We start from the raw sequence: 12,753 nt of genomic DNA, 5'->3' as shown, positions 1-12,753 counted from the left end.
ACTAACATTTAAAAAAAGCTTAACATTCAATATAACGCCCACTTTGGAAAACTTTACAAAACCATACAACTTTAAACATGAGTTTTAAACAATGCAGTACGGATCCATTGACATAAGGATGGCCAATCGGTTCAGCCAGTGCCGAGATATTCGAATGCAGCAAACAATCTGATCAAACTCTGGACGTGATATTTTTTGTTCTCAACATTCACACACCAAAGACAACTTATTAAAAAAAGATTGTTTTATTCATCTCACAGTGATCTTTTTACAAGCTAAGCTATCCACTAGACAATAATATGCTCGTTTAAAATTAATAGTTATCAAGTGTATCAATCAGTTGCACATGTTTTGATCCTTCTTCAAGCCACATGCTGCGCAAAGCAAAATCGCTAACGTTGCGGTTTACGGCAGATCAATGTATATCAGTATGATTCAGTATTGTGTTGTGTTGTAACAATGATAAATAGTTGGTTCTGTGTTGTGTTTTGCTTACAACTAGGGTGTGACCGTTTTGTTTTGTTTTTGCGTAAATCTACTATGTACAAGGCACGCGGTCTCGCGAGGCCGCGCTAATTTCATCTTCTCTCTTCTTTTCACAACATTTAAACAAAAACCTTAAAAGAACTTTGTGATTTACAGTGAAGATTCGTTGTAAGCAGAGTTTTTGTAAGAGAAACAAAAGTTAGCTAAATATTTGAGCTAAAGGTTAAACGAAAAAAAAGGAAGAGTTCGTAAAGCTACAGTAGGAAGAAGATAGTTTCGAAAAGTGAAACGAATTTCCAGCGCTTTGCTAAAATGCCAATTTTCCCCACAAATTTGCACTTTTCTCCTTTAGCTGCTTCTCTCGGCTTACAATATTGTGAAGATGACTTGTGATCGCCCTAAAGATTATATTGCCGTCTTCGATTCAATTTGTTTTTTTTTTGAAAAAAAAAATATTTTACACAATTTATTCTCATTGGCGTTTCAGTTTGCCTCTCTAATTCGACATTGAGTGTTACGGTTGTTGTTGTTGTTAAATGAAAGTAAGGGAGACTTGCTGACGGTGTTGGTTTGTGTGTGTTCCTCTCCGGTTGACTGTTTTCTCACTTTTGGATTCACTTTCTCGATTCTCGATCAATCGCACGTTTCCTCTTTTTGTTTCGCTCTCGCTTCTCTTGCATGCAAATTAATATAATTTGTGGACACAATCAGTCTTTTGGTTTCCGTTTTTTTCTTCTTCTTTTCTTCCCTGTCCTCTTTTGCTAGTGTTTTTCGTGTTTTGTTTTTGACTTTTTTTTGAATTTCTAGTTTCTTTCCCTTCCATTTAAGGTTTGTTCTATCTTTCTTTTTTGTCTCCTTGCTTACTTCAGTTTGAATCACGATTTTATGGCCGACAAGAGTGCTCTGTGCCGTAGCATGGCCTACTAGAAGGGTTGCCCAGCTAGTAGTCAAATAATAAATAAATATATAGGTTAGTAACGGGCTAGTGAGCCTCGCTGGCGGGCCCACCCTGTAGGCCATGCCGGGCACAGCCACCCGTCGGCGCTCGAAGAGGAAGCCGTGCCTACTGTGTGATGTTGCTTCCGGCACGCGGTTCCTGTGTCTCACCTCACGTAAATAAAATGTTTTCTCCTGTTTATTAAATAATATCAACAATAACTGGTTTCAAAGCTTACACAGATAGTTAAAAAAAGAACAACTCAAGCAAGAATCCTTTTGTAGCTTGTATAAAGTTTGTCGCAGAGTGCACTAGTACGAGTATGAACTGTTGAGTTTGCTTAGGTACGCGCGATTTGTACAACAACAACAAAATAAAATGCACAAACTGTTGCCGCCCCTCACACCTGCTGGCTCTGCTGGCCGAGCATGATGTTGCGCAGGTTCATCAGGTTGGCCAGCAGGTTGTCCCCGTCCTTGCACTCCCGGATCAGGTAGTTGCGGCCGGTGCTGCGGGCGGTTCGCGCACCACGCGTCATCATTTCGTCCCCGCAGGACGTGCTGCGGCGCATCGGCGGAATTACGCCGTTGAACGTTCGCGTCACCGAATCTACGACATCCGGGGTGGACAGCCGGCGGGGCTGCTCCAGGCGCGTGTCCTCGTTGAAGTTGCTGTCTTTTAAACTGTAAAAAAAAGGGTGGAGGGGAGAAATTGAACGGAATTGGTTAGATATTTTCGCCAAACTGGTTGCGGACCAAAACGGGACATAAAAGTGTTAGTACACAGAACCACCACATTTCAGATGAGATACCAATACACGGTGCGCGATGATGAATCAAAGTGTGCTGTGCGATCATTGACCGGTGCTGCGTGCTACGCCTACTGCTATTATAACGTTCGGTTAGGCAAATTAACGTAACTGTTTCGCTGCGCGACGCAGGTGACAACTTGCTTCCGATATCGATACACTGTTACATAGTAGGCGCTATCGTTTTTCATCCCACATCCATAATTCAACAATGTCTCTTCACCAAATTGCATCATCCAGGATAGTGATGAATCGCGCGCTCAGTCAACCACAAATCGATGAAGAGCTACGTTCATAAGAAACTGGTTTCGCTTATTCTGTAATAGCCACAGCGAACAATCGCGAACGCACGATCGAATTTCCTGATGCCGCGTATCGGGTGACCCCCCGGTGATCCAGTACTGTGTAATTAATGCAAAGTTAAAACAAGCAGGTAACAACCAAGCTTAACCCGCGGCAGCGGGATGAGTCACGCAAACAAGGTCTTATCTGAAACGTTTTCCTCTTTTTGGGTTTATTGCACTTGCTGATAAGGGTTTTGGATTTTTGGCTTTACTTCGTCCATTCATTCCTTATGCCAAAAGAAGATATTTTGCATCTCTGGTGTTTACATTTGCTTCAAAAATACAGTCCAGACCCCACCACCCTAAGTTTTTCTTGATTTTAAAGTCAATTTTGATAAATTGCATTACCATCTGGAAATAAATATTTTTTCAATATTTTTGTAGTCATATTTTAACTGAGCACCAAAAATTAAGACAATTAAATTTGTTTTTTTTTTGTGACATCAAAAATCGATTTAACAAATGTGGTCCTATTATTTTTTATTTAAAAAAATATTTCTTTTTTTATAGGTAATTTAAGTGTCAGCTTTGGAGTTATTGTTAACAGTTCTTGACCAGTTTTTTCGGATTTAAATTTGAAAGTTTTAAAATATAATCGAAAAAAGTTGAACCTTTTGAAATACAACGCACAAAATTCTGAAAATATTTCCCAAAAGTTTAGATTTATGGCACTGCATATCTTGGTTTTCAAGGAATTGTAAATTGAAGTAACACGAATTTTCTTTTCGAAAATTGTAAAAAAAAATATCAGGTGTTACCACAATTTACAATTCCTCAAAATTTGTTTTACAATTTTCGCAAAGAAAATTCTAGATAAACTTGTCAAACAAGTATTTCCGGTGAAGTCCAGGGTGACCACTCAAATCTCATTTTCAAATTCCCGGCTTTTTCCAGACTTTTCCAGAATGCTCAAATAATACGCATTTCTTATCTAAAGAATGATTTCAAACAAAAAACTTTCTATAAGAAAAGTCAATATTAACCACCGAAAAAAAATTAAATGAATTTAAAAATAATCCAAATATAGGCATTTTTTATAAATAAAGAAACGAAACAACAATTGATAAAAACTTCACAAATGGAACTTCATTATAATGATTCAGAGTTTTTGATACTTCGTTTCAACTGGAAATGACAAAAAGTTAAAGATAACTGAACTTAAAATTTCGTTCCTGTTTTTTTTAAACTTCATCATCATTTTAAATCAAAGAATGATTAAAACATAATTGCTGAAATTATTCATTCAATGGATTAAGAAAAATGTCAAGAAATTCATAAAAAATAAAATTTGCCTGGTTCCCTTTTTAATTTTGTAATTTTTGATATTTTTTTAAATCAATGTTAATTTATCTAGTGGTCAGTATTTAACTGTTTTTTTTTCAATGAACATTCAGTTAGATATGATTTTATGTTTTACCACTTATTTTAAGCAAAATGTTTGAAGAGACAATTTTTTAAACAGTTTTGCAATAACTCTAAATTTCTTGGATTATTTTTTTGCAATTTCAACATTTTCTTTATGTTTTCAAAACGTAAAAAAGTTTTCAAATTTAATTTGAAGCTATATAAACAAATAAAAAGTATATTGCTGAAAATAAATTAGAAACATATATTTTTTTTCATAACATACCTAATTATGTATGATTAACACCGACTGTTCATGCTTCAATCTAGCAAAATATCCCATGTACTATAACATTTGTTCAAAAAGTCTAGAAATGTGATTTAGGTAAATTCTTTAGCAAAAATCCTCGAAATCAGGAAGTTAAAAAACAATTTTAGCAGTCTATTAGTTTTTCAATTCCAGAATTTTTTTTGAAGCAATAGTGTTTAACTTGTTTATAGGAACTTTTCAAATAAAACTCTAAAATTGTCCATAATTTTTAAAAAAATGCAGTGAATATGCAATTTGTTTTTAAAATTCTAAATACTTGTTTTTGAAATGCACCTGTTCGTAATAAAAATATATAAATATGTAAAAAATAAGTATCTTTCCGTGAACTTTTTTCTCTGGACAGTCGAAATTAATTGTGTAATACTAGAGAATTACTCTTTTAAAATAAGAAAAAAGTGAAGGATAATGTTTGACAAAATTTGCTTTTTGTTACGAAAATATCATACAAATTGGAGAAAAATAAAACATTTCCCTGAACCGTCTTGATTAAAAACTACAACTGTGCCGAAGACAATAAATAAGAGCTTTATATTTTCCAAGGGGTTCCCGGGAAATCCAGAGAATTTCGGTGAATTTTGAGGTTTTTCCGAAATTGGTTGTAAAAGAGGTATTAGACTATGGCAAACAAACAAACAAGCTCGCACTTTTTCGCATTTGACAGTTTGCGAAACACGCAAAATTGTTTGCGGCAAACTCGCAAACAAGACAAAATGTAGGGTAGAGTAGTATTCAATGATAAAATGGCTCTCAAAAGTAGTGGTTTCAAAAGTCGTGGTTTCAACCAATCAGGCTCATATTTGGGGGAAAGGTGTATCTACTGGATATACGTCTGCCATAAAAGTGGCTTTGGTTATGGACGCTCCCTTGAAAAGTTATTCATAAATGTTTGATTCTGGGGTGTAAAAGTAAATTATGGACAAAAAATACTTTTTCGCTCGTAGGCTGCCATTTACACCAAAACTAATATTTCTTCAAATTTCCTTCGATGTTCTATAGGGATTGAGTTGGGCTACAATGTCCTTTCATTAGGTTTGGCCAAAATTTAGAATATACCCAGAATCCAGGGCTGTCTCATTGTTCCCCACTCATTTCAGCCCATGGGTAACAATGAGACACTTCGATTTTTCTTCATTAAACTTTTCAAAATTTATGGAAATCTTTCAAAACATGCATTGAAAGTGATTTTTAGCATATTTATAGAGTTTTAACTTCATTTAACCAAAAATATAAAGTTATTTGGTATAAATATATGGATTTTACAAAATTTAAATACTTTTTAGTATAACTTTCGTTAATTAAAGTTTCATGTTGGCAAAATTGCTTTAAAATGTTCAAGGCAAATCACCTGCAATGGAACAATACAAAAACATGATGTTTTGCTAGAAAAGTATTGATTTTCGTAGAGTGTCTCATTGTTCCTGCCAAGTGCGTCTACAATGAGACAGTTGAATAACTCTGGCTATAGAGTTCGGATTGATCTCATATTTTGGTCAATGTTAGAACACATTAAAAGATAGAAAATGCTACAAAAAGCTAATTAAAACATGCTGATGAAAAAAATAGAAAAATCGTTGAAAGTTGAATACCAAAAGTGTCTCATTGATGACTACTCTACCCTACGCAAGCTGACGTTTCTGCAAACAAAGGTTGGCGAACAAACAACGCAGACAATTTGCAAACTGTCAAAATGTGCGAGTTTGTCTGCCGTAGTCAAAAACCTCCTTGATCTGATTCTGATAAATATTTTGCAAATAAAAAAAATAGGATACCAATTTTAATAGTCAAAATAAGTGTAAGAATCAATAAGTATCTTGGTTACTTGTAAAATAATCACACAACTTGAAGAAAACAAATTGTATGTACACTACTTCGAGCCGTACAATAAAAAAAGAATATCTTCTTTTAATTGAATATTTCTGAAAGAAAAACTATTGTTATATAAAATTTTGGAAGCTGTCTATAGAGTTATCTAAGCCTGATCTCACGCACACTAGCTTACAATTTGTTTTTGCTGGCGACCACAAATTTTAACCTCAAAATCCATCGTGTACGTACACGCAATACATGCGCACGTAGATAGCTCTATACAAAAATGGTACGGAAATTTTCAAAAATCTGTATGTTATGATGGAATTTTCTGATCAATTGATGATCGGATTGATGTCTACGACAAAGATGTCTGACGGATTTTTTGCCGTATTTTTAAATATTTCTCTAAAATAATTTTAGGGAACAAAATCCGCAACATTCAAGTCATACAAAATGTTTTTATATACCTGAAAGAAATTTTGATTAAGTGCACCGTTTTCGAAATATGGCCACTGTTTTATTTCAAAAACAAAAAAAAAAAACAACTTTTCGATTTTTGAAATAGTGTTTATGAGGTCATGAGTGACTATTACATTTTTTTAATATGTTCAGATTTTTTTTTTGAAATTTGTAAAAATAAATTGAATAACTGAAAAATTAAAAAAAAATCCTAAATTTTGCGATACGTAAAAGAACGCTTCTTACATACAGATTCAGATTTCGAATATTTCAACAGTACTTTTGGACATAAGGAATGAAAGGACATGATTTTAAACAAATCATAAAATGCAATAAAAAATCTATTTGCTAAATTTTCTGCAATTAAAATAAGGTCCAAAATCATCACTACAACTTCCTACTTGACCCCGCAAGGTCACGAGACCCCTCAACGGCGATCAGCGATCGCGCCGCATCGTGAACCATCTCACTGGCGCGCAGAGTATAGTTTGTAATCTAGTTTGCCTTGACGCTTCCCGCCACCGCTGCGCTGACAACACTGGGCGAAGCACAACACCACTTTTGATTGCTTACTGCGACCGAACACGTGACCGGTTGGACCGTTGTTAGTTTTTGGTGTTGTTTTTGGTTAGTATTAATTGGGATTCTTTAGTTAAAAGGCAATACACGGGAAGAGAAAAATGTTTCAAACAAATTGTCTACGAAAAGAGCCAATTTTACTTTTTTTTTAGGTTAAGTGTGTCGTTTGAGTACGATTTTCGGTACTTTCCTAAAATTTGAACGTTTGCGGCGGATTAAATGTGAAGCAATGGGCGGTAGGGTTAGTGTTAGTGAAGCAATCACACATACACTCATACGCACGCACACGTACAACTTGGAGGGATTTGTGCGGGATGGGATCCAATTCGAGGGCGGGTGAAAACTGATCTTGGGTACGAACACATTTTGTTGCAAAATAGAAACGATGGGGTTACCTTTCCGTGCGCGCTTTTGGGCTGTGCTTCGCGTGGTTTTTTGTTTTGTTTTGAATCGCTGCGACACTAAATGAGTCTCTCGCTCACTCGCTCATTCTCGATGATATTGTTTTTTTTGTTTGTTTTGTTTTTGATTTGTGTGGAGCTTATCAATTATATCAGAGTGATGAGAGTGGGGCTTGATCTGCCTTAACCTATGGAGCGGCTTTTGAAAATTTTTGTACACACTTAACACATTTTGTTTGTTTTGCTTGAATCGCAATGTATCTGCCTTTTTTTTTGTTCGTAACTAATTTGTAGTAACTCTACTTTCAATTTGTAAAATGGATTTGTAAGAAGTTTGGCATTTCCAATCAGTCGGGCACAAATCGAAAGTTACTTCTTTGCTTCCCATTTTGTTGTTTTTTTGAACTGAGTTTTTTTTTTCTTTTTACAAATGGTTATTAGTTTTCCGTTGTCTGTGTGCCAAGACATGACAAGAGACACTTTGACGACCTTCTTTTTTTTTGTGTGTGTGCAAAAATTTACCAGTAAGGTCCGGTATGGTTCTCCGCGCTCATGTGGCGCCACGTGTCCAGCTCAGCGCTAGGGTCCACGTGCGGCGAGTCCGCACAGTTGCTTAAGCTGCTGCTGTTGCTGTTTGTACTGGAGTTGTTGTTGTGACTGCTGTTGTTGTTGAAGGCACTGTGGGGCGGGAAGAAGATGCTGGTCTCCTGGCGTGGCATCACCCGGTTCGTGAGCGAATAGTTGTGACCCTAGTTGTAAAATTTTCTTTTTTAAAATAAAGCTCAAAAAACAAGACAAATCAACTCACGTCATGGTTGTCCCAGAACTCGCCGATATCACATTTGAAGCAAACGCAGAACTCAATCCGCCTCGACTTAGGGGGAAGAGTAATCTTGAAGGAGAAGGTATCGTGCACGGTGTAGGCGGACGCGGCACCGCTCCCAACCTGCGTTTCAACGGAGAGAAAGAGAGAGAGAAATCCAAAAATTGGATTAGATTCATTTTGGGATACAATTACAAAACAAAACACGCGACGGCTAAAGGTCATTCCGGATTACCGTCTGACATTGAACTACTCACCACAGTGTAGTTGCAGTACGTGTCCTCGTGGGTTTTCCAGCCGTCGCAGGACGATCGCACCACGACCTCCTTGTGGAAGCTAATGTTTTTCACCTTGACCGTCCCAACGATCAAGTGTTCCGTCTCCTTGATAATCACGTTCTCCAGCGACACGTTCTTCTCCTCGACCTTCTGCCGGAACTCCAGGTACGCGCTGGCTGGCTGCCGGAAGTCCACCATCCACTGCTCCTGCGGCACCGGACTGATCATGCCCTGGGTGACGTGCGCCAGAAACTGCAAACTCCACGTCGGCGGCATGTACGACGGTTCCTTCATGAAGCGCACGTGCGTCAACTGGCCGCCCTGATCGTCCGCAAACACCACCTTCTTCTTGCAGCGCCGATCGTGCCCATCCGGCGACGTCGGGCTGTCCAGCTCGAGCTCGGGCCGCTCCTCCTCAGGGCTCAGATCCTCCGGACGCACCACCAGGCAGGATCGCCGCGGCGAGGCGGGCATTTTAGGTGTGGGCACGTGCAACGGGTTGAACGGTGTCGGTTGACGGCGCAGCGGAGGTGGCGTTAGCTGCAGGGACGCCGGCCGGCAGCGGGTCGACTGTTTGGCGATATAATCGGTTAGCGAGTAGTTGTACACCGGCGGACTCTGCGATACCAGCATCTCGGCGAAGGCTGGCATTCACCGAGCGGGGGTAATTACTGGAAGAGGAGAGAGAAAACAAACTTCATTAGTTGATAATATTATGTGTTTTCATAAGATCGAGGTTTTTTCGAGGTATGTCCACGCATTCATCCTCCCCAGTAAATGCTGTGAAATGTAATCAGTTATCAGAATCCTCTCTGCGGTCCCATGGACATCACTGAATATGAACCATAATCGGAAACTTGGTAGAATCGTGTTGTTACGGCGGTAGACTCCAAGACCTGTATTTCCGGACACTTTGGAGAACCCAGAACATCCCAAAAGTGATCCACATAGCTCAAAGTGTTGCCAAAAGGTTCCAGGAACATCACTGAATATGAACCATAATCGGAAACTTGGTAGAATCGTGTTGTTACGGCGGTAGACTCCAAGATTTGAATTCCAGGACACTTTGGAGGACCCAGTACATCCCAAAAGTGATCCAAAGGAATCGAAGTGGTGCCAAATGGTCGTGGGGGTGTGACTGGTAATAACTAAACTTCATTTATTTAAAAAAATCGTTGTAAGCTTAAATTATCTTCAACAATTTCTGAAGTTTCCAAATTACAGGTTTTCAGGATGTTCTAGGTCGTCAAAAAGGCCATTTACTACCACTCAAACATTTTTTCCGTGGTAGAGAAACTCATAAATTACAATTTTGCTGAACAATGTTATATGTTTTGAGCACTGTGTGATTTTATACAACCGAATTTCGGTATGGGTCATATATGACCCATCAGGCCTGAAAGGGTTAAACAATCAAAGGTAATTTATAGGCTTAGTGATTTTTACGCAAAAAAATGCAAATTTCACGGGACCTCAATTTCCAAACACCAAATTCATGCAAATTTCGCAGAACGTGAAACATGTGAAAATAACAATCTTGCCTAGTACAAATGAGTGAAAAAATTTGATTTTTTTGCGACATTTAGCACATCAACATTTTTTAAAAGTTTTCATCTGCCTTTTCAATATTTAAATGTTAAATCAAAAGCAAAAATAATATAATTTTTAACGAAATCTAAATTTTTATTCAAAATGAAAACAAAACAAAAAAAGTTGTATTTTTTTTACTTTCACAGGAATAATAAAAAATCGTTAAAATTAAACAGAACTCAGAAAAAATCTTTAATGTGTTTAAAAGATGATTTCATAGCTTTCATTTTATTTTGAATAAAACAAATCTTGATTCTTTTAATTTATTTTGAATCTATATCTTCCAAATAAAATAGCAGTACAATTTTTATTACAGCGAAAAAAATATTACAAAATTACTATAATTAGTTATTTTCTTTTAAAAAATGAAAATCAGAAAAATATTTATTATGTTGTTATTTTGAAAAAAAAAAAATATTTGAGAAAATTGATAAATTTTATGAATTTTACACCGTCCACGAAATCGTCAAACATCACTAACCCTATGTAAGTAGTTAAACAGGGGTATTCACTCGCTTAATTCTGCAGTAGTTCATAAGATTATGTTTATTCCTATTTGATTTTGATTTTGTGAGGATTTATTTTGAGAAAAATCGTTACAGTTTCACACAAACATAATATTTCGCGGGATTTCACGAAAAAAAGCCAAAATTCACGGATTTTACGCTGTCCGCGAAATCGTGAAATTTCACTAACCCTAGTAATTTATGTTGTTTTTAAAGGAAATTGAATCTAATTAATTTTAGTTGAATCCGGGACAGCGGTGTAGGGGTAAGCGTGGTTGCCTCTCACCCAGTCGGCTTGGGTTCGATCTCAGACGGTCCCGGTGGCATTTTTCGAGACGAGATTTGTCTGATTACGCCTTCCGTCGGACGGGGAAGTAAAGGTTGGACCCGGTCTAACCTAGAGGTTAGGTCGTTCGCTCAGTCCAGGTGTAGGAGTCGTCTGCCTGCGTCCTGCCTCGGTGGAGTCGCTGGTAGGCAGTTGGACTCACAATCCAAAGGTCGTCAGTTCGAATCCCGAGGTGGATGGAGGCTAAGGTGTAAAAGAGGTTTGCAATTGCCTCAACAATCAAGCCTTCGGACACTTAGTTTCGAGTAGGAATCTCGCAATCGAGAACGCCAAGGCAAAGCTGTAGAGCGAATAATTTGATTTTGATTTTTTTTTAGTTGAGTGTATTGTGATATATTGGTTTAATGGTTAGGTAAAACTTTGTAATATTTTGATATTATAATTGTTAAATGTGGAGAAATTTACGTAATACTTTTTATTATCTCAAATATATATGCAAAATATAGTGAAAACTTACAAAAAAAAATTTGGAAAAATAATGATGCATGTATTTCATACGACCTTTTCAAAAACCACACGTAAACAATATTGACAGCGCCTCTGGCGGTGACTTTAGAAAACTGCATGCGTTTCAGATTCTGAAGAGAGCACGCAAAAATCGATGTTTGGCTAATAATCAATCTCAGAATAAAAAAAATAATCACAAGTCAAACACAAACAGCGAGTTTGTGTGTTTGTATGTTAGCCATAGTCTAATAACTCCAGAATTCATCGCAAAAAGTTGACTTCAGATACAGCCATTGGAGATTTTATTAGATTTTTCTTGGAAGTTTTCTCAAAAATTAGGGGGGTAAAAAATAATTATTGACTAAAACTTAAGTTCATTGAAAAAACTTGTAAAATCTACAGAACAGAATACTTTGATACGCTCTTCTATGCATTTTACATAAAAAAGACTATATATAGTAGGGTGTTTCAACCAAACAAAAAAGTTCTCAGATTACGGCAAACCGAGGTTCCCCTTGTAGAGGATACCCATAGGGACTCTCATGCCAAATATCAGCCCATTTGGTTGAGAATTGGCCTGTCCCCAGCGGTTCAAAGTTTACATGTAAATTACTATGGGATTTTTATGCTTTTCGTTCAATCGTTCCTACAGGTCTTGGGACAACATGGATTCACTCGGAATAAAGACAGGTGTGTAGGGGATGGTCCAATGAACACATTTCAGAAGGAATTAGGCTTGTCCATTCTGTCCCCAAGGTGCGCATTGGATCGACGTCCGGTGTCTCCAGAATCATCGATTCACCCTTCAAATGTACGCATTGTCCTTAGTAGGCTATGACGGCTAGGAGAAAATTACGACGCCCCATGTCAGACGGTGAACACGTGGCAGAGCATCTACTCGAGTTTTGGCTCAGAAACATTCTTTAAAGTACTAAAATTATAATTATTGATGTTCCTGGAAGAATTTCAACTATTCTAAATAAAGTAAAATGATGATTTTGTGTTGATAATGCAATCGATGCCTCTCCACGTGCTCACCGTCTCATATGGGGCGTCGTGGTTTCCACCTAGCCGTCATAGCCTACTAAGGAAATGCGATGCATTTGAAGGATGAATCGTTGGTTTTGGAGACACCGGACGTCGATCCAATGCGCACCTTGGGGACAGAATGGACAAGCCTAATTTCTTCTGGAATGTGTTCATTGGACCATCCCCTACACACCTGTCTTTATTCCGAGTGAATCCATGCTGTCCCAAGACTTGTA

General features: G+C 37.5%; 1 protein-coding gene across 1 annotated transcript in view; it reads right to left on the bottom strand.

Annotated features, from left to right (window-relative positions):
- Positions 1-229: 229 nt before the first annotated feature.
- Positions 230-12,753, bottom strand: part of LOC6046233 (protein phosphatase 1 regulatory subunit 3C-B) — a 31,803-nt gene continuing 19,279 nt past the window's right edge. Inside the window, exons 2-5 of the mRNA XM_001863426.2 lie at positions 8,579-9,270; positions 8,307-8,444; positions 8,021-8,247; positions 230-2,106 (exon numbers count right to left, since the gene is read on the bottom strand). Of these exons, the coding sequence (XP_001863461.2) occupies positions 1,824-2,106; positions 8,021-8,247; positions 8,307-8,444; positions 8,579-9,250 (1,320 nt within the window). The 5' untranslated portion in view covers positions 9,251-9,270 and the 3' untranslated portion in view covers positions 230-1,823. The remainder of the gene's footprint in view (positions 2,107-8,020; positions 8,248-8,306; positions 8,445-8,578; positions 9,271-12,753) is intronic.

The sequence above is a fragment of the Culex quinquefasciatus genome, chromosome 3 (assembly GCF_015732765.1).
Source record: "Culex quinquefasciatus strain JHB chromosome 3, VPISU_Cqui_1.0_pri_paternal, whole genome shotgun sequence".
Lineage (NCBI taxonomy): Eukaryota > Metazoa > Arthropoda > Insecta > Diptera > Culicidae > Culex > Culex quinquefasciatus.
This window is presented reverse-complemented; position numbering and strand designations above follow the sequence as displayed.